Raw genomic sequence first — 23,945 nt, forward strand, 5'->3', positions numbered from 1 at the left:
CCTGGACGGAGTGCCAACCCATCGCAGGGCACACACACTGCGGACAATTTTCCAGAGATGCCAATCAACCTACCATGCATGTCTTTGGACCGGGGGAGGAAACCGGAGTACCCGGAGGAAACCCGCGAGGCACGGGGAACAACATACAAACTCCACACACACAAGGCAGAGGCGGGAATCGAACCCCCAACCCTGGAGGTGTGAGGCGAACGTGCTAACCACTAAGCCACCGTGTCCCCCTAGTGAGTCAAATTATTTCTGATAAATTAAAAAAATATATTTTTGCCATTTATAATCAGTAGGTTCAGCTCCCCATGGATAATTAAGTGAATCATCAGCGCATTTTATCACAGAATTACAACCCATGTAGTGTAATTCCTCCAAGTCTTTCAGTTACATAAATATAATAAAGGGAAAAGCCAAATCAATCTGGTGAATAGTATAGTAAATTAATTTTAAACTTAAATTTTGTATTCTGTTTCTATACTTCTGTAAAGCTACTTTAAGACAATGTGAATTCTTAAAAGCACTATACAAATAAATCGAATAGAATAGAATTGAATTGAATTGGATTGGTGAATAATCAAATCCCCCCTTTTTTCTTGATGATGTACTGTAGTAACTAAATTTATTGCGATGAACTACAGATATGTAGAGGCAATCTAAATGTGCAGATCATCTAAAAGAATCTTCAGTGTCTGATAAATTTGTTGAAGGATGAGGATTAATGATCATGATTAAACCCTCATGCCTTATCTTCCTTGTTTCCTAATTTGCATTTGTGTTTGCAGAGGAGGAGCCAGACGTTCTCTAGCACAATATAAAGCCTGGTCAGCAGCTCTTTTACAGTTACTGTGATTTTTTAAATCAGGAAAAAACTGGCCTTATTTATGCCTGGAATACTTTCAGAGGTAAGGATCTGTTTAGTTAAAAATAGACTTTCATACTACATATTTCTTTTTAATAACTAATATTAATGACAAATGACTCTCATTTTTGCCACAGGGTATTTCAGAGAATATCACAAGTTTCTGCAGAACATCTAATACTGAACAATTCAAGGTAAGACCAAGCAGATTAGAGTAAATTTGACTGGAGTTTATCTAACCATAACTTAAACTTAAGTTTTAATATATGTTGGTGCAAATTCAGGAATGAAAAGCTCTCTGGGTCCAATTAATAGCCATATTATTACGGTACATATTTGAATAATGCGCCACGATAAAATAAATCTGTGCGGAGGGAATCTGTGAAACGGTTAAAGTCCCTAAAGGATCGTCAACCCCTGCTCTATACACTGTAAACAATCATGCAGCAAATTTGATAAAAACATAATTTTAAAAACAAATATTTTTGTGGATATGCATATCATTTTTCTGATTGTGTTTGTCACCAGATCCTCTGAGCAAACTTACAGTACAGTAACTGTAGAGTAAATACAGAAATTAAGGTACATATTTTGAAATCATCACCCAATAATAGTGTAAACAGAGCTGATGAGGTTGTGTTTAAAATACAGCATAAAATATACTGTAGGTGACAGATGCAAACAGCATTTATGGATTATTTATTTACTGTAAATATCTTTAAAGACACGGTATGCTTATATCTTTTTTTATGTGCAATTATGTTCTGAAAACTATACATTTATTTTAATCATCTCCTGCACACTCCTTATAAAATTACCTCACAAAACCCTTATGTATAAAAACCCTTTCATTTCAGTGAGAAACCCCTAATATCTGATATGTTTAACAGGAGCTGCAGCCACTCATGGCTGACACAGTTATACAAACAGCAGCACTGAAGAAGTCACAGCAGAATGAGCAGGAACACTCACAAACCAAGCTCTCTAATGATCAAAAGATCAAAGCCAAACTTGCACGCTTCGTGTCATACTTCTCTGGAGATATGGCTCCTTTCGGCGAGTGGATGAAAGGTAGGTTTAAACAAATCTCCATCAAAAAGCATATAGTAACAACACTACAGTCACTATTTTACACGTATGTAATGTCTGTGACAAATAAAGAACCTTAAAGAGATGCTTTTATTGTTGCTTATATTGTTCATATGCTTAGAAATGCATATAAAGTAAATCTGATTGCGGTAATGAAGTGAAAGTTAGTCTTACTTACCAATACACCAGTTCTAAATAGCTCCTCTGTGATTTAATGATGTGCCTCAAAAACTAAGAGACAAAAACCGTTATTTTACAAACCATTGATTAATAAAACCTTCTGGCTATTGGATATTTTACTGATCAGGCTCAGAAATCTCTCAGCAGCATCTAGTATCTACCTGTCAATAATTATCTGCACAATACCAGACATTATAGTTGTTTGAAAGCACATACTGGTAATTACAGGGCTGTCCAAATGCAATATGCTACTAGTCATGTTATCAGAGCTAACTGTGTTTAATTTAATACATTTTGATATATCATTCGTACTGATATGCTAAACCTAATAGAGGTTTATTAAACCTGTCATGCATGTTTCTATATCTGTCTTGACCATCTCTTCTGTAGTTCAGCTCTAGCAGGTAGAATGTTCTAGTACATGCTAGTGATGCATGCAGATCAGTAATCTCTTTGGTTTAACCAACCTTTTTGGTTTAAGCATTAAGGAGATTTTGATGCCATGTTATTGTGAAAGTTATTAGTGTTTGGATTTAATCCTTTTAAAACCTGAAAATCACATAAACCAGAAATAGCAATTAGACATCAAATTTGTTTGCCTGTGATTATCAGAGAAAGTGTACTTTTGCTCATGCCATTTCATGGGAACTACGTATGCAGTATTTAGGCTGGTATATGCCTATATTTGCAGGAAGGCAGATTTGCTACTGTAAATTTCCCCAAAGTGTGAAGGAGTGTGCAAATGTTTGTACATGCTTCATGATTCCCTGTGATGGACTTCTGTCCCATCCAGGTTATATTATACTTCTCAATCAGTGACAGGATAAAGCAGTTACTGAAGATTAATGAAGGAATAAACAAAAATGGGGAAATATCTATATTAGTAAATCATTAAAAATCATTTCAGATTCCAGACTTTGATTAGTCAGTACTTTTATACTGCAACAAATATTACAGACAGGATATACTGTTCTATGGAACTATCAGCACAGAAAAATATATGACTTTCCACACAAAGAAACTTACAAAAACCTTGTGTACATTCTAAGAGAAAAGGATTCCCCTTTCTTTGGATAGATCTTAGTTGCTTAAAGGGTTTTAATGATTAAGAAATGCTTTATTATTTGCTTATTTTTTAAATGAATAAGCCAATCAGCCATAACATTAAAACCAATGATGGGTGACATGAATAACATTGATTATCTCATTATAATGGCGCCAGTCATGGAGTGGGATATACTGTATTAGTCAGCAAGTGAACAGTCAGATCTCAAAGTTGCTTTTATAACCAAATTGTGATGGCTTGACAACTGGGTCATAGCATCTCCAAAACTGCAGATTGGGTGGTGTGTTCCTGGTATGCAGTAGGTAGTTGTTATCATAAGTCATCAAAGTAAGGGTGTCTGTGGGTGTGTGTGTCACTTACCTGGGAACTAGATGGCACCAGGATGCACTTTGAGAAGTTGACAAGCTGGGGAGGGCATTTTGATACACTGGGCAATATTGGGTCCTGGAATTCATGTGATTTTTACTTTGACACGTACCACCTAAACATTTTTGCAGACCTATTACACCCATTCATGGCTACAACAGTATAACCTAATGTCAGTGAAGGTATAATATAATAAACTAAGGTCTCGATCTGATTGAGAGTCTGTGGCATGTGCTGGACGAACAAGTCTGACCCATGGACGACTTATCTCACAACTTACAGGACATTAAGCATCTTCTGCTAATGTCTTGGTGTCAGATATCACAGCACACCTGCAGAGGTCTTAGGAAGTAAATGCATCAATGAGTCAAAGATGTTTTGGTCACACAAGGTGGTTTTGATATGACAGTATATCAATAATCAATTTTTTTCTTTATGTGTTTTTTGTCCAGGACAGTGCATAGTGCTTCAGATTTTCGATTGGGTATTGAGAGGTGCAGCACAGGTCATGTTTGTAAATAACCCCATAAGTGGACTGATCATCTTTGCTGGACTGATCCTCCAGAACAGATGGTGGGCTCTCAATGGCTTTGTGGGCACAATGTTTGCCACAATCTCAGCTCTCATTCTCAGACAAAATAGGTATTTACAACACAATATCATAACTTGAAAATTGTTAACTGGTTGGTTAACACTGTAATTATAACATTTATTTTAATTCTTAGAGGGGCAATCGCAGCAGGCCTGTATGGATACAATGGAATCCTGGTTGGTCTTTTAATGGCTGTCTTCTCCAATGCAGGTGACTGGTACTGGTGGCTTCTGCTGCCCAACATCTTCATGTCAATGGCATGGTGAGTTTCAGGCATGCATTCGTCTTTTCATTCTTGTCAGTCATGTTAGCTTTAAATAGGAAAACAGCTCTACACAGTATAAATAATGTAGCCAAGCATGCATGTTCTGTAGATATGCAAGTAGATATACCTTTGGATGGTCAGTAATGCAAGCAGTGATACAGAATGTGTGTCTTTGCTTTCATGAATAATTTGGACCCAATAGCTTTTGAAAACAAAAGAACTGGAAATATGAAAGGTCATTTAAAAACAATAGGTGTACTCACAAGACAAAGATCAAGATAAAACAGATAACATCAGATACATTTCTAGCAAAGGTTGCACATGATGTATTGACGTAAACGTGTCAGTATTGGCACTGAGGTAGCTCTGGTTGACTGGTTGCAGTGCAGGAATGCAAAATTCTTGAAAAAGCAAGGCTGCATCTTGGTCATGGGACAGTCACATTATCTTTATTTAATGTCAAACCATGAAGCTGATTTGGGAGCAAAGATAATTATTATTAGGAGAATACATAAAATGGACTTTTAAAGTTCTTGAAAACGTTTAATCTTGTATGGTGATAATGTCACCTTTTATGTTATAAAAATGTCATCTTTTTCCAAATTTGTAAAGAAAGACTACACAGGGCTACCAGTAGACTTGTTACCATGCTACCTTCTGAACTGGACAAATAATACTAGAAAACAAGACCTTGTTTTCAGCTCCTTACTTGTCAGTCATTGTAGACATTCAACAAAGGAAGGAACTCAAAATATCTAGTATGGAGACTTAAGTTTTTATCAGAAATTGAGCGTGTTTCATGTCTTGATAGCCCAATCGTGTCCAGTGCTTTGGCCTCCATCAACAGTCGGTGGGATCTGCCAGTCTTTACCCTGCCTTTTAACATCCTGGTGTGTCTTCATATGGTAGCTACAGGCCACTACAACCTCCACTTCCCCCAGGTCCTCATCCAGCCAAGAAACTCCTTCCCCAACATCACATGGTCTGAGCTGGATTATGCTTTGGTAAGAGCCTTGCTGACTGAACAGAGATCACGTTTGCATTAAGGTCCTTTTAACATGTGTCCAAAGACAGAAATGATTTCAGAAGCCAAGGAGCTGTTACTAGAGTCTTCTGATACTCAAGTTATGAGTGGAACTTTTTGTTTAGACAGTATGGAATTTCAGCTAGCTTGAACTGCCACATTTTCTAAGAAGAAATAGAGTTGTTAATTTATGCGACATCAGAATAAGCTGTCACTTCAAAAAATGATAGCAGAACTTTTGCACTGCATTCTAAATCATGTGCTCTTGACATGAACTCCATTTCCACAGCTCTTCCGCTCCGTTCCTGTGGGCATTGGGCAGGTCTATGGTTGTGACAATCCTTGGACAGGAGTCATATTCATTGTGGCCCTGTTCATTTCTTCACCAATAACTTGTGCACACGCTGTTATTGGTTCGGCTGTTGGGATGGTGTCTGGTAAGGCTTAACCATCCTTGTTTTTTTCTCTAGTCTGGCTTCAATCAGTGTCCTAAAGAAAACATAATCGAAGGGGCTCCCAAATGGTGCAACACAAAAGTGCTTAGTCTACCTAGTCATAGGTAGATTATGTTTGTATCATAACATTGCCATTTGTTGCACAGAACTAAGGAAGCAAATTGGGCTATGCTTTTGTTGGGAGGGATGCCATTCTATCCATCCCATATCAATGAAAGCAACACTAGCCCATTGTGGTCTGATGTATGAGGATAGATAACATATGGGATTTTGTGGGTGTCAGATCTCAAAGTTGCTTTTATAACCAAATTGTGATGGCTTGACAACTGGGTCATAGCATCTCCAAAACTGCAGATTGTGTGGTGTGTGCCTGGTATGCAGTAGGTAGTTGTTATCAAGTCATCAAAGTAAGGGTGTCTGTGGGTGTGTGTGTCACTTATCTGGGAACTAGATGGCACCTGGTATGAGGATAGATAACATATGGGAATTTTAATAAAAGATATTTCCCTTCTCATAATGTTAAACCTAGATATTTAGACTTAGATATTTAATCAGTGAAATAACCTCTAATTTGTGATTTCAGGTCTCGCTCTTGCTGCACCATTCGAGAGCATTTACTTTGGACTGTGGGGATACAACTGTGTCTTGGCTTGCATTGCTATTGGTGGGATGTTCTATGCACTCACATGGCAGGTCCATCTTCTGTCTATAGCCTGTGGTATGACGCTTATCACAACATTTCCTTTTTCCTGAACGCTAAATGACAGTGTTTATGTAAGAACCGTTTTCAGTGCCATTAGCCACTAATGACTTCCCTCTGTCATTTCCCCCTCAGCATTTTTCTGTGCATATCTTGGCTCCGCAATTGCCAATATTATGGCTACTGTAAGTATCCCGTTGTTCTCCAAGGCAAAACTTGAAATAACAGCCTATTCCAGTATGGGTGTTCCAAACATCTCTTTTCCTTTAACACTTTTTAATGTTTCATTCCTCAGTTCGGGCTTCCAGCATGCACTTGGCCCTTCTGCTTGTCGGCCCTCACGTTCCTCTTGATCACTACAGAGACAAAGACAATCTACAAGCTGCCTCTTGCCAAAGTAAACTACCCTGAGAAAAACCTTATGCTCTACTGGAAGATGAAGAAGGAGAAAGGTGGAAATGTCAAAAAAGAGGAAAAGGTCAAGCTGAATACAAACGTGCAAATTTCAAAAGATGTGGAAGCCACGGTTGTGGTAGAGTGTCAAGATTAGGAACAGCAGGAAATCTCTACTGAGACAAACAGAAATAGGTCATTGTTCAGCAGAAAGCCCATTACTTGCTCATAATCGAATGCAGCCACTTATTTTACACATTTGCTTTACTTCCTACCATCCTCACCATAGTGAATCAGTATAAACGCACATAAAAGTTATTACCATAACTTGTAATAATAATTTTTTTACCATTTGTATAATTAATTTCATACAAACAGCTTTATACTATTGCAAATTAAGTATTATATGTAAACCAATTATTGCATGGTTACATGTATTGTATAGAACTGTATTATAAGGTTTGTGTACTTTGAGTTAAGTAATAAATAATTATAGGAACAAGTACAATAATGACAAACATACAAAACTACACACTCAACTATTAAAAAGAATTCATTTACTGAAACACAGCAGTTATGCAAAAGTTTCCTTGACACGGGCCACATATTATCTGCATACCTCTGTAAAGATGCCAGCATGTGTGCTTGTTGAGGGTGGAGTTAAATGTTCTAGACAGCAGCTATTTAAGAAACAAATCTCACTCCATGGTTCTATGATAATGATCTAAATAACGGTGCCATAGAAAAATGCTGCTTCTTAGATACCTGGAAAATGTGCACATGATCAGTGTCTCACGTGTCTGTGATTATGTACAAAGACGGTGATAAATCATTACCTTCAAGGGATTTTTACTGGTTTCCTTTTCATTTTGGGTGGATTTAAAATGTAGTTAAATGATAATCTGCATACAAAAACTAGATGCTCACCTAAATATGAGGAATAAAACACAGAACATGGTATTACAGGAATAATTACAATCCATTAAGGTGGTGTGACGCATATTACTATAACACCCATATTCCTTTGTGTGTTTTGTATTGATTCATTCATTCATTCATTTTCTACCGCTTATCCGAACTACCTCGGGTCACGGGGAGCCTGTGCCTATCTCAGGCGTCATTGTGCATCAAGGCAGGATACACCCTGGACGGAGTGCCAACCCATCGCAGGACACACACACTCCACGCGTGCAGAGCACAATGGATTGTGTTTTGTATTGGTCCTACCAATTTTTTGCTACCAAGAAACCAAAAACAAAATCTTTTTTCCTGAAAACTCTCCTGTGGTGGAACACCTACAGACAGTCACAAAGCATGGACACCTTAAACTCCATCCATAAATAATAACAAACCAGCTGCTTGTAGAAAGATTCACCAGATCAATGACTATATTTTTTTTTTGTTACACATCACCACATTTATTATTAGTCTTAGATTATTTTGAGAATCTGCCAAATCCCTGTAAGTGGTTTCTTTAGAAATGATATTGCATTAGAATGTTAGAATTTTAATTATTGCTAGATCTACGGTCAAGGGCAGCAAGGTAAATACTCCTGAACCTTGAGATCATAGACTTAATAAAGAATTTACTCAACTAAGTGCACTAAAACATTTAACAGCACGTGCCATTTCCTTGTGTCAGAGAACTGACAGCTACAGAACTGATAAATAAATTACGAGTATATCTGAGATACTTTAAAAGAAAATTTTATTTGTTATTTCCTTTTGATAAAGACATTATATTCTGTGTGTATATACAATCAGTGTCCACATTAAAAGGAACAACTCTACATCAGATGATTTGTGCAGGTATCCAATCTACCAATCATGTAACAGCAGCAGAAAAAAAATTACAAATTTCACATCAACTATCAGAACAGGAAAAATGTGTGATCTTCGTAACTTTAACAATTTATCCAGTTGGTTTGATACTCAATTCCCCATTCTGATGTTGGATGCGAATATTTACAGAAGCTCTTGACTGTATCTGCATGACTTTATGGCTTGTGCTGCAGGCACCTGATTGGCTGACTGGATAAGTGCATAAATAAGCACATGTAGAGGTATTCCTAATAAAGTCAACAGTAAGAGTTTATTGTACATACTTCTGAATCACACGTGAGCAAATCCAGTGTAAAGATTTTGCATAAAATATATGGGAAGGACGCTGACAGAAGACAAGACTGTATGCAATGAAAGACACAGACAGAATATTCATGTTCATTAGAACACTGCAATGACAGATGCATATGCAAAAATGACACAAAAAAAAAATGAGTGAGTAAATGTATAATTAAATCTGTAACAGTGACTATTTTGATCAGTTATATACAATGAATATAAAACATCAAAACATGTCTCTTAAAATGGCAGCTTTTGGTCATGTGAAAAGAAAAAGAAAATCCAGGATAAATCAGAAAAGACAGAATTTCTCTCACCTTCAATGTCCTTAAATCTAAAGAAAGAAGGAAATTAAATTTAGAGATTAATTATAATACAAAATGGGGGAAAATTCCTTTACCTCTTTAGTTTATTTTATTTGCACTAAAATCAACTGATATTTCTAGCTATTCATTTTACCTGATATATTTGATAGTTAATCGTCATTTTTCTCTAATATTTCACTTAATATTTCACATTGATGGCAAAAATTCTGACGATTTATCTTTCCTCACAAAAAAAAACCTGCCATTTTAACAGTGTAGAAGGAGTGTAGATTTTTTTCCCTATCATTGTTCACCACAGTCCCTTGTTTAGGGCTAAACAAAAGTGATGTCAATAGTCACAGTAACTTGTGCCTTCTTCTTTACTTGAATTCAGTTCCTGTTTTTAAAGGATGCAGCATTACTACAGGCTAATATCCATATGAGGTCAGCGTAAGTGTCCAAAATATCTAAACTTCATCACTATATTTCTGAATGAAATACATTTTGAAGCTGCAGTTGAAAAAACTGGCCTCTACCTCAGTGCTGATGAGCTCAAGCCTTCATGTCTGCTGAAATCAAAAACAGAAAAAAACATTCATAGAACAAAAATACTCCTAATGATTAAAATCCTGTATAACTAACAGTATTCCTTTTCTTGGCATAGAATGTAGCGTAGAATGTAACTGTACCTAGAAAATGCACCAGATAAGTATTCAAAGCCCAGCACTGCAAAGTCACAATGCTAATACATTCAGTGAGAAGCCTCTCAAAAGTGGCAAGAGAACTAGAATACAGCAAAAATCAGACCTCACATAAACTGCCCCATGTAAACTGCCCCATCTCGTTAAGAATATTAATTATTTTCCATATTTATTATTAAATAGTGAGGAACTAAAATTAAAATTAAAAACAAAATCTGGGGCACTCAATAATAGCACACAATAATAATAATAATAATAATAATAATAATAATAATAATAATAATAAATGTTATTATAATTACTTCTTGCATTAGATACTTGAAAATAATGGATTAATATGAAATTAAAACTAGATGTCCTCAAACAGATGGCCAATAAAAAACTAATAATATATCATTTCATTATATAATATAAAACTATTCTATATGACCTCTGCATATTAACTATGCAGCTATGATTTCAGGTCTTGAGTACCAATAATAGATGGAATGAACACTGTTCAAATTTTAAATCCTGTTAACATTTTAAACATTTGTACTTTTGGGGGTAATAATCGAATATCCGGTGATGTGTCCCAAACTGTTATACATCATCATGATGAAAAATAAAGTCAGAGAGTTATATCAGGAGAGCAAATAGCAGCTTCAACTGCTGGTCTCTTTTTGCCAGGGATAGAAATAAATGCTGGGACGTTTGATCAGGTTTGCGAAGGAGAAGGGACAGAATTTCAGGCTCATCCTCCATTGTCAACCTTTTTAAGAATCTTGACCTATGGAGATATCTCTTAAAGGGCTGGTGAATCTGCGGGTCTTTGTTCCAGCCAAGATTTCATCAGTCTGCAGAAGCTTTTTGTACGTGTCACAGTTAAAGGGGAGGAGACTATCATCACCAGTAGGATAAATGAGTGCAAAACCCTAAATAAATCAAATGCAAATGGCATCTAAAGATGCTGCCAACGCAAAGTGACAACAGCGTATCTGATCGCTACTTACATACTGTACAGTATTTTGTCTAAATTACGTTGTTGATGAAAATGACACCAAATATTCCCAAAACTGAGTTTTACAACCTTTAGGACATGTACAGTGAATTTGCAGCTGAAACAAATGATTCAATGACTCCTGTGTGCTTACTCCTGATGTGTGAAAATATTATTAATATTATTATTTTTTTTTTAAATACAAGCTTCATTCCATATGTGCATAGCAAAACTCAAATATACAAAAAGAAACTCTATCCACACTTAATCTGTCATGTCAAATAACAGCCTCTGACTTCATGTGCAAGACTGCATAAAATCTAAAAAATAAAAGAAATAAAAAAAGGACAATAAAATCAATACTTCAATCAAACAAAGAAAGAATAAGGCTTATGAGGAAAGCTGCTAAGGCAAGAGAGTATTTACACAGTGCCAGCTACAAGCACTGCAAATTCCATTCAACTTTAAAAAAAAAAAATAATAATAATTCTGCAAATACCTTCAAGACTGATTGTCTGCACACATCCAGACAGATAAACCATCTCGGTAACAAATTCCTTTGAGTTCTAGTGAGATGCTTCCCCTTTTGCATGATCTCAGAGTTGGAAGTCATATTCTCTTTAAATGACTGTTTTTTTGGCAAACGTATGCGAAAGGCATGTTGAAAACCCACTACTGAGTAGATTGGTCTGTAGCCATCATGCGCCATCGTTCATGACCTGAAGTAACCCTGAGCAAGCTGGAATTCCCAATAGTGCAAACAGTCACAGGCCACAGCAGCATGCGTGCAGAGACAGGCCAAATTAAACCCCCCCAAAAAACCAAACAAACAAAAACACGGTCACCAGAGTTTCCCTGCATGACCTGAAGCATCAACAAATACATGACGGAGGAACACGTGCCTGAAACATTACACACTTAACAGGAAGCCCATAAACAACAGAAAAGAAATCAATGTGCTGTTATTTACAATATGATTATCATAAACTTTCCTTAACCTTTGTTTTCCAGAGGTGCCAAGAAATCCTAGCAAACAAACTGAATATTTAAGGAAAACGTAAAAAGAATCTCTAACATACACTCACCGATCCAATCATCCAATCATGTGGCAGCAGCACAAAGTCATGTATAAAGTCATGCAGATTCAAGTCAAGAGCTTCAGGTAATGTTCTCTCTGCATGCACAAACCATCAAATCTTGAGGTGAGTGGGCTACAAATGCAGAAGACCGCATCATGTTCCACTCCTGTCAGTCAAGTGTTCTCTCACTTGCTGGAATATTCAAACCAGCTGTTCTGGTACCAAAATCCATGCCACTGTTAAAGTCACAGAGGTCAAATCTCCTCATTCTGATGGTTCTTTTGACCTGAATCTGGAGGATGTTTTGCATTATACTACTGCCACATGATTGGCTGATTAACTGCATAAAATGTTCCTATTAAAGTGACTATATTGGTAAGAGATTTTTTTTAAGGCTTTTTATATATCTGCCAAAGAAAGCAAAGTTTCATATCTGGCTTTAATTTTTTGCTCTTTTCTACCATCTGAACTTTCTATGTATTTGGTCTGACCAAATCTAGAAATCTGAATGCTACAGCTAAATGGTAGATTTTAGCACCTCTGAATTCCCATGGAAAACGAGGAGAACTTATCTCAGTAAGCATAAAAAAAGATAAGATAAAAACAGCTGTATAATAAGTAAGGAAAAAAGTGATCTCTGACACATCTCTGCACACACAGGAGTCTGGCTGTGATCGCTGTAACATCACTCACAAGTGCTCGGCCTCGTCACCTGAGGGTGTGTGTGTGTGTGTGTGTGTGTGTGTTGGTGTGTTAGGACGTCGGCCCTCTGAGCCTACAGCCACTCCCTGAGTGTGTCCACGTTCTTCTTCATCCAGAAGATGTTCCGCTGAATGTTCTCCACAGCCTCCTGAACGCTCCTCATCTGAGATCCTCTCTCCTTTAAAGAGCTGAAAAACCTTTGAACCTGAGCAGAGATGCAAATTGTAATGTTTTAGAATTCAATCAATTTGTAGCATTTAAACAATAACCTGAATTTCTTGACAAAACCAACCTCCTCAAGGTGCGTCTTTGTAGAGAAATGGCTGGTTGTAGACATGATTATGTTTTGCAACGGGAAACTGCCAATAGGAAATCTTTAAAAATGGGAGAAATTGGTTAGAATTACAGGATCATGCTGTAGCCAGTTAACTTTCATTAGATGCATTTTCACAGATACTTACATTTCTGTGAGTTTATGCCAGTTCTCCTTCACAAAATCCCAAGCATACAGGTAACCTGCAAAATGTCTGCTTACTCTGTTAATCACCAGAGGAAGTTCAGGAGTCTGGATCGGACTTCCGGTAAGACCTGCTTTTAAGATCCTATAAGATACAGTATTTCTCTTGTGAACATAGTAAGAAACTTTCCAAGCTGTCGATAGCTGGTTGATGTATTAAATGTCTTACCATGCAATTTTGCGCATATCCTGAGTGCTAGACAAAGCCTCCAGTGTTTTGCGTTTCTCTGAGTCATAGATGGAGTGCATATACGACTCATATAATGTGTTCCAATCTTCATCGTTTTGGGCTGCTACAGACAGAACTACTCTCAGGAGGTCTCCAGGAACCCTAAAGAAGAAAGAGAAACATATCTTGTACATGTATTACTGCGTCATGGGACAACAGTCTGATAAACATCTCAAAACCTGTCTGTTAAGGTTCACTGGAATTTTTGCATGCAACTGTAATTTAATCAGTCAGAGTGACTAAGTGAGGTGATTCTTTGCAGGGAGAAAGTGGATCAACCCTGAATTGATCCAATTGCAAAAGGTAAATTTTGCAAAAGTTGTTTTTTTTGTAGTTGCATAAATGTGATGCGTGATGGTTATTTGGACCAATAAACAAAATGGAGATAAAACATTGGAAGTAATGCACAATATATTTTTAACAAGATCTTTAGATAATTACCTGATCATTTATTTAGAGCCAGCTCTGTGCTCTCTGCTAATTTTCATCATTTTAAGGCACGGCTTAAAGTTTTGTGAGAATGCTTTCTGCACAACATGGCCCTTAGTCAATGTATTATTATTATTTTATTTCTTTTATTGTCTCAGTAAATCATGTGCAGTGTGAAACCAAACCAACTAATAAAAAATAAAAAAAATAAAAAAAAAAGACATATCGATTCTGCTCCTACAGTATGTTTTTTTTTTTTTTGTTTTTTTTTTTTAAATTCACTTACCTACTTTTAGCCACTGAATTGTTGTTACATATTAGCATCAAAATGTACCGTGACAGGAAAATAAGTAAAAATGCAGGATTACTCAGAATTTAACTTCAAAACCTTTGGTTTCTTACAAATAACAGTTTGGGATTAAAATCTCCAGAACCAAAACACAAATACCTACTCAGATGTCAAATAAAACAAATAAAACTACAGCTAAAGTGAGTTAACTCAAAAGAAAAGGAATAATAAAAGCCATAACTATCCAAAAAAACATTATTTTATTTATTATTAATAATATTATTATAATGATATTTATTAGGCGAGTGCAAGCAGGTTGGAATGGGTGGGGAAAAGTGTCAGGAGTGTTGTGTGACAGAAGAGTGTCAGATAGAATCAAAGTAAAGGTGTAAAAGACAGTAGTGAGAGCAGCTCTGCTGTATGGGTTAGAGATTGTACCAGTGAGGAAAAGATACAGTATGAGGCAGAGATGGAGGTAGCAGAGATGAGGATGTTGAGGTTCTCTTAAGGAGTGACGAAGATGTACAGAATTAGGAACGAGCACATCAGAGGGACTTTAGAGAGTGGTTATGTTGTTAGAAGGATGTTTGAGATGGAGCTGCAAGGTAAGAGGTAAAAAGGAAAGCCAAAGAGGAGACATGGGTGTGCTAAAAGAGGATATGAAGTTAATTGGTGCAAGAGAAGAGGATGCTGAGGATAGAGTTAGGTGGAAACAGATGATTCGCTATGGAGACCCCTAAGGAAAAGCCAGAAAAAGAAGATAATTATAATGCTTTAGGATTAATTGCTCAAACCTACGTCTTATTTAAGGATTTCCACTGATCAAAGAGCTCTTTGGCCTTCTTGGTGCATGTTGGTCTGCTGAGGGCACAGGCTGTCTCCAGCAGGACCGACCTCAGACTCACTTTCGACACAGAGCTCTCCTCTCCCCATGACTGGTTGTCCATCAGATTGCCAAAATGATCAAAAATGTATGTCTAGAGAAACAGAAGAGAATAAACAACTAGATGTTGGAATGTGAATTGTAAAAAAAAAACAAAAAACCAACAACAAAAAAAAACAAACAAACAAACCTTCATCCTGGCCACTAGATTTAAATCGGACCTTTTCTCGAGTAGCCTGTAGATGGAGCCAAGCTGCGTCAGGGCTTCAGTCACCGGCGCCGTTTCTGTTTCGTTCTTTAAATACTCCAGGAGGGTTAGCACTTGTCTGAAGGACACCTTTCCTAATCTGATTAAAAAAAGAAAGAAAAAAAAACTATCTTTGGAATTGGATACATGGCTGTATCTTTGGAATTTCCTGAATCATGAATAAAATTGGAGCTGAAGCCAAATGATACTTACCTTGACAGAGCAAAGATATTATTAATGAGAGACGCTCGGTCTTCCGGTGGAAGAACATTGACGTTTTCCTTCAAGGCTGTGATGAGTGCACTCCAGCCTTCACTGCTGTAGTCTACTACATAGAATCCTTCACTCTGGTAGTTAAACTTCAGCCACTTCACACTACCTGGAAGCTTAAAGGTGGCTGAATAAGATTTTGGGGAGAAGAAAATATATTCAAAATCAAGGTTAACATCCTAGTATTCTGTAATTTACTGCATGATTTTCTTCACATATTATCAATTTAAGACCAGGACAGTATCCTGTGGGTACAAGAGTTAAACCAGAAAAAAATATTTACCCGTTTTGTCCTTCAAATGAATCAATTGCTTGCAGGAGATGGAGCTGGTACAAGTGTTATTGATGTACGTCAGTGGGACATGCCACAAGTTGCTGTGAAGAGAACAAAGCCACGTCTGAGTGAAGCTCAGCTGATTTTCATCTGAGCTTTTTAGATAAGGAGTTTACGTAATTTTAAAAAAAATATATATTATTTAAAATCTTGACTCCCAAATGTAGAATGTGTTTTTTTATGAAACCGTTGCACAAACTGACATTTACACAATATAATTAAAAAAAATCTTCACATTCGTCATAAATACTGGGAGCTGTGTTGATATTTAGCATGCATCAGTTCAAGGGTGTTTCCTGTCAGACTGGTATCGGATATTGCTCACATTAAAAAGGTAATGTGACTAAGGACCAAATCCTGAGTACTAAATGCTGCAGTGTTACTGAACTGAACACTACACAAGTTAAACCCCATGTCAAAAGCATATCCCAAAATACCTGTGATCTGTGATGTTGGCAGCATTTAGGAGGAAATGCTCTTGTGTTACTATCACTTGGTCGCCTGTCCAGTTCACGGTGATCAGAGGAAAACCTTTCTGTACAGTCCAGGTGTTCATCATCTCTGCCACATCTATGGACGGTTTTGTGACCTGGAACAGGAGGGACAATATGGTGAACGAGGTGTAATCAAATATTCAACAATTCCTTGGGCATGGAGAAGGATGTACCTGTGAAAGGCTTTTCCACAGATCTTCCTTCACAGTGTTGCTGAATTTGTACTTTTTCAGATACTCGATCACTCCTTTCTTGAACACTCCTTCGCCGAGTGTTGTATTGAGCATGAGTAAAAGAGAGGCGCCCTGCGTGAGAACAGAAGACAATTTAAACGGACAATTAGTTTCTAATCGGTGGCTTGAAACAGACAAGAAGTAACTTGCTCATGATATCTAACCTTCTCGTAGGACACGGAGTCAAACATCTCTTCCACTTCCTCTGGAGCGGTTACGTTAGCAGATACAGGATGGGACGAATTCATTGCGTCTTTTTCCAGGGCTCTGAAGCGTACATTCAGGAAATCGTTGTCCTGGAAATCAATAAACCAAGTCATAATGAAGCCAGATTCCAAATGTTAATACACAATATCCTTAAAGTAGAATGATGTGGCAAAAAATGTGCACAAATACTGAATCAGATGAGGAAAAGTCTTTGTTTTTTGGTGGGAAGCTTTTGACTTGTCAGCCCTCCCAACATTTTTGCAGGATGAGCGTGTGCACACATTCATTAACTTATTCTAATAATCTAATTTAAAATTATTTATGAGTTAGTTACTTATTTTTTTTACCTACGGAGGTATGAACACTTACGATGTCAAGATTGGGGAAGTCTTTCTCAATGGACAAATACTGCATGTATGTTGCAAATCCTTCATTCAGCCAGAGATCATTCCACCAGCGCATGGTGACCAGGTTCCCGAACCACTTAAACAGGGAAAACAAACTAGAAATATCAATATACGTTTTATTTTGCAAAAGACAATCCAATGGAGTAACATGTGGAGGAAGGAATTGAATCTACAGCCACTGATGATTTAATACCTAGGTGTATAACACTTTGTGAAACTCATGTCATGAACAATTAAAAATGTTCCAAGACCAAAGAGAGCCTTACCTAGCTTTAGTACATGGCTCTGAATAAAATGGTGGTTAAACAATATTTAAATACTGCACTGATCAGTGTGAAAATATTACATGCTAAGCTTTCTGCCAATTTTCTTGCCAAATTAGTGTAACAAGCTAACTGTACTAGCCACGTACACCCACCAAAGGCAGCAGTAAACTCTACTACTTCCTCTCAAGCTTTATTTATTATTTAGGGAGCTTGTACAGGACAGAATAAGAAGGAAGCACACTCATGAAAAAAAAATGCATAATCAAAAAAAATCATTTTTTGTTGTCGCTGAGAATATGTTGCATACCTGATGTGCAAGCTCATGGGCAATGACAGAGGACACTAGTTGTTTATCCATGGGGGAGGAATGATTACCCACGAGCAGCATCGTCTCCCGAAATGTGATGAGACCCCAGTTCTCCATTGCTCCAGCCATGAAGTCTGGAATGCCCACCAAGTCTGTTGAAGGAAAGACAAGTAATGAATTTTGGCGAAAATAAATCCGGCGAGCATAAACAGAGTGAAAACAGTCGATATGGATGTGAGACTATACGCTGAACTGAATCATTACTATTTGATATGCTAATGTAAAGTGAAGGCTGTCTCACCTAATTTGTGCAACGGATACTCGATTTCAAAGAAACTACTGTAGAACTGCAGCAGTCTGGCGGCTGTATCCAGAGCATAACCAACTTGGTCTTTTTTATCTGGAACTGCATATACAGAGACCTGCAGAAAATGTGACAAAGACAAGCACACACATTTGACCTAATCAGTTTAGGAATTAGCGAATTGGATGAAATCACACTCACTCTCTCTCACTCACTCACATACACATCACCTTAACCACTAGGCTACCGTGGCCCATGTACATAAGTGCTGTAGAGCCTGTGTAAAAAATACACACCTGAGTGTTAGAGACATTTCTACTGACACTGGTGAAGTTGGCCACAATAAATGCAACCAGGTAGGTGCTCATACTGACACTCTTCTGAAACACATCCTCGAAAAGCCCATCTGGCAGCGCGTTCGTTTCGGCCTAGAAATAAGAGGAGGAAAAATCAGTGCAGAAAGCATTCATGCAGAAAAAAAAAAAAAAAATATATATATATATATAAATATATATATATATATATATATATATATATAGTTTCGATTTCTATTAATTATTTAGACTAACCGCATTCTTTCTTGCATAATATCATTTAAGTATATTTATTTTTAGCTTAAATATCATTTCTAATGTGAATTAAAATTTTAATTAAACATTTAATTTTTCACCACATTTGTAAACCACTGCAATACATTGTGGTATTTGGTATAATCAGTGTCAGCTCTAGTAGAACAAGCTGTGTGGTCTTCACAGTACAGGTCTGCTGTGAATACACTGGCTTTAAACTTCTATCTTTGGATATGAGAGGGTAAGCTGTAATGTTTCAAAACTTCTTGCGACAAAGTGAACAATTAGGAAACCAGAAAAAACCCACAACACATAGCTAATAATTAAATAAATTATAGTGTAGTACACCAATAATAACATCAGTAATTACATGACTGTGTGTTTGTGTGTAAGAAAAAAAAAAGAGAGCGAGAGAGAGAGATGGTTACAGTGCCCTGATTTGGTATATATAGTATAGAATATATATGTATTTAGCAATAAATTTCTGCACAGGTATTCTGTTTTCAGGATCAGTCCAAAAACAGCTCACAAATGAATTGGGAATATTACCAAAGGCATGTTAGAAAGGCTGATGTACTCCACTTCTCTCTTTATCTTAATTAGAAATGTGGCCTTAAAAGCAGGTTCATCAAAACAGGGAAAAGCTTTACGGGCAGCCAGGGGTTCAAACTGAGTAGCAGCCAAAACTCTGATGAAAGAGCAAGAGAAAAACAACCATGAACAATCACACCAATAACAATAACAATAATAATTATAATGATAATAACAACAACAACAACAAGGAGGAACAGAGGCAATAACAATATAGTCTACCTTCTATATCCATTCGTGTCAGTGTAAGAGCTGTTATAAAAGCCATCAAAGCTGCTGGAGAGGTTTGCTGAATAATTCATATTTAGCACATACTTTTGTCCCTTTTTAAGTTCCTCTGAGAACTTGATAGCAATCTGCTGCCAAGGCTCATACTCCAAGAGCTTCACCTCTTTGCCTTGGAAAGTGACATTCTGTATTTTTAAGCCAGAGCTGTGCAAAACCACCTTCTTGGTCTCTTGAAGGACCACCACAGTGATGGCTACACTCCCAGTGAAACTCATGGTGCTCAGGTTGGGATGGAGCGAGATCTCGTAGTCAACAGGATGCACACTGTTTGGAAGCCTCAGGGCAGTCCACGGAAAGAGGTCACCACTTTTGGAAATTGGATAAATGACTTCCATGGGAGCGCTGGCCTTGTGGCAGCCTTCTTTGGAAAAAGTGCATTTAGGTATGAAGTAGATGACCGTGACCAGTGAGACAATGAAGACCAGGAGTAAGACTCCCACAATCATGGTCTTCACAGATGGCATCGAGCATAACCCGGATGTATGCTGCCGGCTGTAGGAGGCTGCGGCTTTGCGCTGGCTGCTGGAACTGCGGTTCATGAAGGACATGCCCAGGAGTCTAGCTGAAGACTCGTAGTCCTCCTCATCTTCTTCCAGCTCATTCTCACCAAGGCCACGTACCAGCAGCCTGGAGCTGCGTGGCTCATAAACAACGTCATCCGAATCGATGGGGTAGGATGGCGAGTCCTTCGCTAGATCCACAACGTCAGGTTCCTCCTCAAACATGCTGTTTTCTATCATGTTCCGAGGAAGCGTAGATCTGTCTGAGAATAAAAAAGCCGATATACGCAAAAACAATCAATTCTACAGTACATCTCATAACAATAATATTGTTTTTTTTTAGGTTATTTCCTGTTGACGTTGGGGATTGTATCACGTAGGCTAAACAGGAGAGTTCATATAGTTGCATTTTGCACACAAAAGCAATTTGCGCAGCACATTAACCACATCAATAAATAGTCAGACATGAGGGAGAAATTGATTGAAGAGGCACATGCCAGTATGTGTTTAGGTGGATATATGTAGATCACTTTTACTGCTGTACAGATCACTTTTACTACAGTAACCCTGTTACTGTTGGATGACATTCTAAAATTTTAAGCAAATATTTAGGTATACATTTAAACAAAGTGGAACAAAAGTAAAGTTTGGCTTGTCGGCATTTAGTCAGAGACCTACTTGTAGATTTACCCACGCAGTTAAAGCATGACCACAGTCTTCCTTGTTTCGTTTCCTATGAGCTCTGAGAAAAACAGGTTTGTGTTCCATTATAAAAACACACTAAACCAGACTCCTCCGAGAACTTTTCAGCTCTGCTATTTAACCAGTAAAAATTAAAGCATAAAGGTCTGTTTATTATTCTACACTCATATTCTAATATGCAGGTTACATAAGTTAGAAAAGCTACAGAAACATACTGAGCTGGTAACCAGACCATCTCTGGTTACTTTCAATAAACATTTAAGATTTTTTAATTGCTATTGTGTTATTTGTTATACTTGTTATTACAAGTTGGTAAAGTTTGACCAGCTTGATTTGTTTTGACAGCTGGTCCAGATATACAATGTCTGTTCCTTTCTCTCTTTCTAAAAGAAAATAAATAAATAAACAAACAAACAAACAGATAGATAGATAGATAGATAGATAGATAGATAGATAGATAGATAGATAGATAGATAAATAAATAAATAAATAAATGGGAAGGGGTCAGCTGTAGCTATCCATTTTGCTGTAGTGGTACTATAAAGGTAACAAGTTTTTCAACATTAAAGCTTATATATTTTACCTAAAAGTGTAGTGCACCTTTGAAACGCGATATAAAAACTAATGATGTTCCATAAATGTGCTTTAAATTGTTTAAAGTTATACTTATATCCATGTTTCCTCAAAGATATGTGTATTATTCTACACACAGTGCCAATATGCAGATTTCATACAGTATGTTTAAAATCATTGCTCTTTCTCCTGCTTATCACAAGTCCTGGCCTACACCACATAAACCATCACTTATACAAACATTACAATTATATCAGCTAGTCTCATGAGGTCAAAACACAGGTGTGGTGTTTAACAGATTAAACTGAACCACAAAGTCTCTTCTGCTCCTTACTGAGTTTTGTTTTATTCGATGGAAAATGTGTGTTATTGAAATGTATGGGAAAATATCTGAAACACTTTCAGGTCTTTTATGATGTTTTACAGCTTTATGAAAAGTCAATATTTTCTTTTATGACCTGTTTGCCTGCCCTGATTATACTACCTCTGAAATTGACTAGTCACACCAAACTGCTAAAAGTGTATTTAGAGTAAATTTATTCTTTAGACACCTTGAATTCTACATTAACTTTGATGCATCAAAAAAGGTGCAAATGTTTTACCTCAGCTAGTAAAAATACAGCTTTGACTGCTGTACTGTTTTGTAGAAAAAAACATAAAAAATCAGTATTTTATTCCGAATGAAAACCGCATTACAACATTAAAGCAACTGAGCTCATGTTGTAATGTCATTTCATTGTGCATTGCAGATAAACTATAAAACAAAAATATATATTTCCTCAGAGGATAATCATAGAGAATGATGGCATTTTTGTTTACCTGTGTCATGAGTGACAGATTTTATCATTTTATAAATTTTTCCCGGGATAATAATCCTTTCTGGCCATGAGGTCACCTCATGGGATGGGAATGTAAGTACAGAATTATTTATATGCATCAACACACAATCGGCTATATCAAGCGTGACAATGACATGGCTGTTGTCCTAATTGGTGTCATGACAAAGCCAATCCAGAAGCCTAAAAACAATGAAGGTGAGCTCATCCATGAGGAGATCTAAATAAGTATCCTACTTAAAACTCCAGCTACCAGCTACCATAAACATACAGAGCTGGTCAAGAAAGTAGACTCTCTGGGATGTTCTGATTGCTATTGTGTTATCTGTCATACTGTGTTAATAGTATGAAAGTCATTACAAGTTGATAAATTTTGACCAGCTTGGTTTGTGTAGTTTTGACAGCTGGTAGCTGGTCTGTATATGCAATCTCTCTCTCTCTATCTCTCTCATTCTCTCTCACACTCACTATCTCTCTCACTCTCTCTCACTCTCTCTCACTATCTCTCTTTCTCACACACTATCTCTCTCTCTATCTCTCTCTCTCTCTCTCTCTCTCTCTCTCTCTCACACACACACACACACTCAATATCTCTCTCTCTCTCTCTAACTGTACCTTTCCATCTCACTGGGGTGGTACTATTAAGGAAACACCTTTCTGTACATTAAAGCTTATCTTTTACCTAAATGTGCTTTAAATCGGTTAAAGTTACACTTATATCCACATTTCCTCAAAGACAGGTAATAAAAGTACAAAACAATGTATAATTTGTGTGAAAGAAAGGTCCAGGTTTTGTTCTTTCTCTGTGTGTGTGTGTTCCAGCTATTTACAAAAGTAGCTGCTTATCTCCTATGACCTTAAGTGAATAGGAAGCTTTGTATGGCCGCTAGGATTCTCTCCTGTTGTTGACATGTCGTTACTCACTCAAACAAGTTACATACCAATGCCTTCCTACATATATTAGCATCGTTACCGAGCTAGACACAAAACTACACGGTGTACAAACTTGTCCTTTCCGTGCAGTCGGTGTCATTTGATGTCAAGTTGATGACAAACGGTGAAAAACACGGTGGTAGCCATTAGTGTGCGCGCGCGTTAGCTTACTTGATTAGCTTAGCTCTAGTTTCAGGGGTTTGTACATCATGTCAAACAGTATGGGTTTATAAGAAACGTGCGTTATATGCGAGAGTTTGGGAGTAATGTTACATATTATTGTACATTTCACAGTATGTCAGAGTTTATCTCAGCACTTGTCTTACCATTATCAAACGGATCCATTTTTAGATGTCAGCTCACGTCCGGGTTTGTATAATAACGTCAATCCACAGCAAAGTAAAGGCTTATTAAATAATATTAATAATAATAATAATTAAAAAATAGCCCCAGATCCAAACAGCTGAGTCTCTGTCGTAAACTGGCTTAGTATGGCTAACAAGCTAACTCACGTCCAGCATAATGAGCTGTTGTTTTGTTTCACTTGATTGAAATAAACGGATGAAACGCTCTGTGTAGAAGAACAGCACATGGGCTAAAGCATCACGGTTTCCAATTCCTGTTTTAGAAGCACAAAATGTTCCTCCCTGAG

The 23,945-nt window shown here is 37.1% G+C and overlaps 2 protein-coding genes across 3 annotated transcripts; one reads left to right on the top strand and one right to left on the bottom strand.

Moving 5' to 3' along the window:
- Positions 1 to 814: 814 nt before the first annotated feature.
- Positions 815 to 7,844, top strand: LOC132855270 (urea transporter 2-like). Of its 2 annotated transcripts, XM_060884113.1 has the most exons (11): positions 862 to 911; positions 1,006 to 1,062; positions 1,397 to 1,450; positions 1,759 to 1,939; positions 4,022 to 4,211; positions 4,295 to 4,423; positions 5,238 to 5,430; positions 5,740 to 5,887; positions 6,489 to 6,623; positions 6,741 to 6,790; positions 6,901 to 7,844. In XM_060884113.1, the coding sequence occupies exons 4-11, from the start codon at positions 1,774 to 1,776 to the stop codon at positions 7,153 to 7,155; spliced, it is 1,266 nt and encodes a 421-aa protein (XP_060740096.1). In that variant the 5' UTR covers positions 862 to 911; positions 1,006 to 1,062; positions 1,397 to 1,450; positions 1,759 to 1,773; the 3' UTR covers positions 7,156 to 7,844. The 2 variants fall into 2 exon arrangements, with proteins under 2 accessions (XP_060740095.1, XP_060740096.1); XM_060884112.1 differs by lacking the exon at positions 1,397 to 1,450 and having other exon boundaries at positions 815 to 911.
- Positions 7,845 to 8,689: 845 nt separating this feature from the next.
- lnpep (leucyl/cystinyl aminopeptidase) lies at positions 8,690 to 23,945 on the bottom strand. The gene is made up of 18 exons (XM_060884108.1): positions 23,620 to 23,945; positions 19,684 to 20,512; positions 19,420 to 19,558; positions 18,598 to 18,729; positions 18,299 to 18,419; positions 17,998 to 18,149; positions 17,387 to 17,500; positions 16,975 to 17,106; positions 16,751 to 16,882; positions 16,521 to 16,672; positions 16,033 to 16,124; positions 15,693 to 15,876; positions 15,423 to 15,579; positions 15,148 to 15,326; positions 13,572 to 13,733; positions 13,347 to 13,487; positions 13,178 to 13,259; positions 8,690 to 13,090 (listed from the first exon to the last, which is right to left on the bottom strand). The coding sequence occupies exons 1-18, from the start codon at positions 23,636 to 23,638 to the stop codon at positions 12,959 to 12,961; spliced, it is 3,051 nt and encodes a 1,016-aa protein (XP_060740091.1). The 5' UTR covers positions 23,639 to 23,945; the 3' UTR covers positions 8,690 to 12,958.

Source organism: Tachysurus vachellii, chromosome 12 (assembly GCF_030014155.1).
Source record: "Tachysurus vachellii isolate PV-2020 chromosome 12, HZAU_Pvac_v1, whole genome shotgun sequence".
Taxonomy (NCBI): Eukaryota; Metazoa; Chordata; class Actinopteri; order Siluriformes; family Bagridae; genus Tachysurus; species Tachysurus vachellii.